The 6117-nt window shown below is 58.0% G+C and overlaps 1 protein-coding gene across 1 annotated transcript in view; it reads left to right on the top strand.

Moving 5' to 3' along the window:
• Window positions 1–2943: 2943 nt before the first annotated feature.
• The window catches only part of SKOR2 (SKI family transcriptional corepressor 2), a 38734-nt gene continuing 35560 nt past the window's right edge, over window positions 2944–6117 (top strand). The window contains exon 1 of the mRNA XM_036823915.1: window positions 2944–5535. Within this exon, the coding sequence (XP_036679810.1) occupies window positions 2944–5535 (2592 nt within the window). The remainder of the gene's footprint in view (window positions 5536–6117) is intronic.

Genomic DNA, 6117 nt, shown 5'->3' with positions numbered 1-6117 from the left:
AGCACTGAAACTATTCTATTCTCCGGCTAACTGTGAACTGTGATTCCTATATCTTCGGAGACACAGTGAGGCTACTGATTCGCACCGCGTACCTGAGAGGTCATTCGCGAAGGAGGGTGGCTCAGAGAAATGAGGGGAGGAGACAATAACTGGCAGGGATACAGTCAATTTAGAGGCGTCCTTCTAGAATCCGGGGCCTCCAGGATCCAGGTCCCCGGGATCATGCAGACTATATAGCTTTCCACTCCTAAATCAGATCTACGGCTCCAGCACCATTGCTGCGTTTGCTCATTGGAGAGGTTGTTGGCAGTTGCGGGTTGGTTAGGTGTTAGCTTTCGTGCCTGCTGAGAAAGGATCTCGAAGCTGCTCGCTCTCCCTTTCGCTCTCCCCCCTCCCTCCCTGTAACATGCCAGCCCTTTAATGTGGAGTGTCAGGGAGACGGTGACGTCACCTTGCCCGCTGGGTGGCGTCCCCTCGGTCCGACACGAGTTCAGAGACAGAGAAAGGCGCTGTCAGACTGCACTCCACCTGGGGCTCGCCTGCCGCAGGTTTCCGCGCGCCCACACTTTCTGCGGTCGAGGGGACGCCCGCAGCAATTCAGGCGGTCATTCTCCGCGGGCCGGGGTACAAGCGCCATTAGAGCCGACGAGCGCCAGGATCTTCACGCGGAGCCCTCTGAAGTCCCGCCCGCTGGATTCCAGGACCCGCTTGGATGCTTCGCCTCCGAGCGACCTCGGAAGATGGGCCGGCAGCCACGCGCGTAAAGGCAGCTAGGGGTTACCAGGTACTGCCGGAACCAGCCGGCCCCCACTCGGCGCACAGCTCGCGGTTCATTATTTGGGATCCCGAGCGGTGGGATTTTCCGGTTAGGTTGAGGGGCAGCTTCGGTAGTGATGGGTTTGGGAGCCTGGGGCGTTAAGTTGAGAGTCGTTGGCTCGTCAGTCAGATAGGGAAGTTCGCCAGCTTTCTTTCTCAGTTCAACTAACTTTTAATTGTCTCTTCTTCCCTCACTCCCTTTTAAAAATCCCCCAACCTAAACCCTTTTATTTGTGTCTCTGCCCTGACAGGAGTCTCTGGGAGAGCTTGGGGTGAAAGTGGAGCAACCCAGTAGGAGACACTTCTGCCCAGTCTACAGCTGCTCAGGCTGCGGGTCTCTAGCCAGCTCCCCGCTAGGCCAGGCCCGCTGCCCGCATTGCCGTTATCCCAGGGTCTTATGAAGATAATAAGAATCTTGTTTGGGAGGGGAATGAGGATTGAAGGACCATCTGGCAAAGTTAGGGCTGGTTATATCAGGCCCAGATATCACTGTGCCATTTAACACCCCGTCCCCTGGAAATATTGTCTTTGATCCATCCGAAGTGACAAGCCTGGCTTTCGTCTCGCTGATCGCATTGAGGTTTGTTCACCCTTCCTGGAGGCCACAGAATGTAATGAGAGCTGAGGATCCAGGGGTCAGAAGGGCAAAGGTTGTCGGGATAGAGGTCACAGGGGCCCAGAGAGGACCAGGATATGACAATTTGGGTAAAGGGGTACACTAGTGTATTCACTGAAATCTCTGTAATAACAAACTCCAGTGTCCTTGGCAGAAAGTGGTGATGCGACGGCCACCGGTGATTTTCCAGGGCAAACGATAGTCTTAGCAGCTGCCCTGGACAAGTAGCTGTGCAAAGGTCACTGTCAGTTTCGCAGGGAATGAGCCACTTTGCTTGTTTTGACTTAGCAGTGTTGTCACAAAGGTTTCTTTCGCTTGCTTTTTCTGTATTTTCAATTTACTGGCTGTTTTCCCCCATTAAGTATCCCGTTGACCAGAGATGACAGGAATTTTACCGCAGGCCCAACCCTGGGCTTCTGCTTTCAGCGCTCCCGCAGATTACCTAGTCCAAGGATTATTCCTACCGTGGGGCACTTCCCCCCACCCCCAATAAGGTAAAGAGATATCTACATAGATCAGAAAAAGAAATGTCACAGAAAGTGGTTCACCTTTCAACTAAATTTGCCTTTTAAAGCCCATCAATAATGACCCCCAAGAATTGTTCAGTTTCTTTGCACTGTTTCTGGGCTTAACACTCTTCCCTGTACTTATTTGCTCATTGTCATGGAAATGCAGGCAACCAGTTTTTGAATATCTTCAAGTATACAACTTCATCTTTTAAAGCCACCTATTGGAACCGGAACCACTCAATTTTAGCAAGCGGCTTTTTGAACCCTTGAAAGTGAAACGCCTGTTTTGGTGCAATCTTGCGTATAGGTTTGTACATTTTCCCCCAAAATTTCTAATTAAAGTATCAAAATATCTAATGGCAAAGATAAGGGAGAAGGGATTTCGTTTTGCTTTAATGAGCTGTGTCTCAACGAGTAGTGAATTTCCCTCAAGGAAACCACAGATGCCACAAAAATTACTTTTTAAAAGGTTTGGGTTTTTTTTTTTTTAACCAAAATCAATCTATTTTCAAGCAAATGCGACTGGTCTCTCTTTTAAAATTTGGGCTTCAATGGCTAAGCCTCAGTTTTCCATAACTTTTATAACCTGTACTAGTTACAACTGTCATCATTACTTCCTAATTTATAGCAGGAGTACCATTTTATTCTAACAGCTTCTATAAATTGGGGATAAGGTCTTGAGTTTCTTAGGAACTGACTTTTTTAAAATTTACTTTGGATATTTAGAACCGAAGAAAAGCAATTGCAAATTCCTGCATTTCCAAGGGATGACCTTGAGGAAATTTAAGAGAGATGACTTCCTTGTGTCTGAAACTTGGTTCCTTTGCCCAGTGATAATTATATCTTAACCAAAGCAAGGAAGTGATTATAATTCTTCAGTTAGCGACTCAACCCACCCCTCTCTTTGTAAACTGAAAAAGCTCTAGTCAACGCTTTCTCCTTTCCCTTCCAGTCTCCAAGGCCGACCCGGAGGGCTCGGCCCGGGTTTCCGCGGCGGAGGAGATGGCTTCCAGCCCGCTGCCGGGGCCCAACGACATCCTGCTGGCATCACCGTCGAGCGCCTTCCAGCCCGACGCGCTGAACCAGCCGCGGCCGGGCCACGCCAACCTGAAACCCAACCAGGTGGGCCAGGTGATCCTCTACGGCATTCCCATCGTGTCGTTGGTGATCGACGGGCAGGAGCGCCTATGCCTGGCGCAGATCTCCAACACCCTCCTCAAGAACTTCAGCTACAACGAGATTCACAACCGCCGCGTGGCGCTGGGCATCACGTGCGTGCAGTGCACGCCGGTGCAGCTGGAGATCCTGCGACGCGCCGGGGCCATGCCCATCTCATCGCGCCGCTGCGGCATGATCACTAAGCGTGAGGCTGAGCGTTTGTGCAAGTCGTTCCTAGGCGAAAACAGGCCCCCCAAGCTGCCTGACAACTTCGCCTTCGACGTTTCGCACGAATGCGCCTGGGGCTGCCGCGGCAGCTTCATCCCCGCGCGCTACAACAGCTCCCGCGCCAAGTGCATCAAATGCAGCTACTGCAACATGTACTTCTCGCCCAACAAGTTCATCTTCCACTCCCACCGTACGCCCGACGCCAAGTACACGCAGCCGGACGCAGCCAACTTCAATTCGTGGCGCCGTCATCTCAAACTCACTGACAAGAGCCCCCAGGACGAGCTAGTATTCGCCTGGGAGGACGTCAAGGCCATGTTCAACGGCGGGAGCCGAAAGCGCGCGCTGCCCCAGCCGGGCGCGCATCCCGCCTGCCACCCGCTCAGCTCGGTCAAGGCGGCCGCTGTGGCAGCGGCGGCGGCGGTGGCGGGAGGTGGGGGACTGCTGGGCCCGCACCTGCTGGGGGCGCCCCCGCCGCCGCCCCCGCCACCTCTGGCCGAGTTGGCGGGCGCGCCGCACGCGCATCACAAGAGGCCGCGCTTCGAAGACGACGACGACTCGCTGCAGGAGGCGGCTGTCGTGGCCGCCGCCAGTCTTTCGGCCGCTGCCGCCAGCCTCTCGGTGGCCGCGGCCTCCGGCGGCGCCGGAGCGGGCGGGGGTGGCGCGGGGGGCGGCTGCGTGACGGGCGTTGGCGCCGGCGCGGGCGCGGCGGCTGGCGCCAAAGGGCCACGCAGCTATCCGGTCATCCCGGTGCCCAGCAAGGGCTCGTTCGGGGGCGTGCTGCAGAAGTTCCCAGGCTGCGGGGGGCTCTTCCCGCATCCTTACACCTTCCCGGCTGCAGCCGCCGCCTTCGGCCTGTGCCACAAAAAGGAGGACGCGGGCGCCGCGGCCGAGGCCCTGGGGGGTGCGGGCGGCGCAGGCGCGGCGCCCAAGGCCGGCCTGTCGGGCCTCTTCTGGCCCGCGGGCCGCAAGGACGCGTTTTACCCTCCCTTCTGCATGTTCTGGCCTCCGCGGACCCCGGGCGGGCTTCCCGTGCCCACATACCTACAGCCCCCGCCGCAGCCGCCCTCGGCGCTCGGCTGCGCGCTGGGAGAAAGCCCGGCCCTGCTGCGTCAGGCCTTCCTGGACCTGGCCGAGCCCGGCGGCGCGGGCGGGAGCGCCGAAGCGGCGCCCCCGCCGGGTCAGCCCCCTCCGGTCGTCGCCAACGGCCCGGGCTCCGGCCCGCCGCCTCCTGCGGGCGGCGCGGGCGCTCGCGACGCGCTCTTCGAGTCGCCCCCGGGCGGCAGCGGCGGGGACTGCAGTGCGGGCTCCACGCCTCCGGCCGACCCGGGCTCCGTGTCTGGGGCCGCGGCCGCCGGAGCGTGCCCCGTGGGTGCCCGAGTGCCCGCGCCCCACCACCCGCACCTCCTGGAGGGGCGCAAAGCCGGCGGAGGCAGCTATCACCATTCCAGCGCCTTCCGGCCGGTGGGCGGCAAGGACGACGCAGAGAGCCTGGCCAAACTGCACGGGGCGTCCGCGGGCGCGCCACACTCGGCCCAAGCGCATCACCACCACCACCACCACCACCCGCACCAACACCACCACCACCATCATCCCCCGCAGCCGCCGTCACCGCTGCTGCTGCTGCCCCCGCAGCCCGACGAGCAGGGTTCCGAGCGCCACCACCCAGCCCCGCCGCCGCCCCCGCCCCCGCCCCCGCCGCCTCCGCTGGCCCCGCAGCCGCACCACCGAGGCCTTCTGTCCCCCAGTGGCACCAGCTGCAGCTACCCCAGCGAGGACACCTCCGAGGACGAGGACGACGAGGAAGAAGAGCAGGAGGTGGACGTGGAGGGCCACAAGCCCCCCGAGGGCGAGGAAGAGGAGGAGGAAAGTCGAGACCCCGAGGACGACGAGGAGGAAGACGAGGAGACAGGGGTCCTGCTAGGGGACCCTTTAGTCGGGGGCGGCCGATTCCTCCAGGGCAGAGGGCTGTCGGAGAAGGGGAGCAGCCGGGACCGCCCGCCGGCTGCCGCGGGCGCTTTCCCACTGGCCCTGAACTCCTCCAGGCTGCTGCAGGAGGACAGGAAACTGGGTGACCCGGGCGGCTCGGACCTGCCCCCGCCCCCGCCCCCGCCGCTGGCCTCCCAGAAATCAAGCGGCGGCCTTAGCAGCAGCCCGGGCAGCCCGGTCCACCATCCATCACTGGAGGAGCAGCCCTCCTACAAAGATGTAAATATCCCCTTTAGGCTCCTTCAAGCTAATTATTATTATTTAAATGCACCTTTAGGCTGAATCGGTTACATATGCGCAGGAAAGATGAATCACCAGATTTCCCCACAGAAATGAAATATTCAGTGTGTTTGGGAGGGCTTCTTTCCTACCAACTGTCCTCCATAAAAATGTGGTTTCTGGTCTCTCTGTTACAAAGCCTCTCGAAGGCCTTGGGGCCTCTATTCCCTCCTATATTTAAGTTGGCTGCTTATAGAAGTTGGGAAAGACCCCTAAATTGACCAAGTCCTTCCTCTAATCTACCAGTCTCCTTTGCCCAACTCCCTGCCCCCAGCTGAGCACAATTGTTCCCCCAGAAGCAGTGGGACCACAAAACTGGTGCAGTCTGAATGATCCTATCATATTTCTTCTCTGTAATTCAGTGCCTCCCCGAACCATGACCCAGAAAAGATCAAAAATACATTGACTTCAAAAGTTAGATTCAGTTTTATTTGAACTGCTTTAATCAAGACTTGAACCCCAGAGCTCTAGCCAGAATGGACACTTCTGTAAGATATTGTGTCCAGTAAAACAAAAGGCAGG

Source organism: Balaenoptera musculus, chromosome 14, assembly GCF_009873245.2.
Source record: "Balaenoptera musculus isolate JJ_BM4_2016_0621 chromosome 14, mBalMus1.pri.v3, whole genome shotgun sequence".
In the NCBI taxonomy this organism is placed as follows: domain Eukaryota; kingdom Metazoa; phylum Chordata; class Mammalia; order Artiodactyla; family Balaenopteridae; genus Balaenoptera; species Balaenoptera musculus.
The sequence above is the reverse complement of the archived record's forward strand: the minus strand, read 5'-3'. Positions and strand labels throughout refer to the sequence as shown.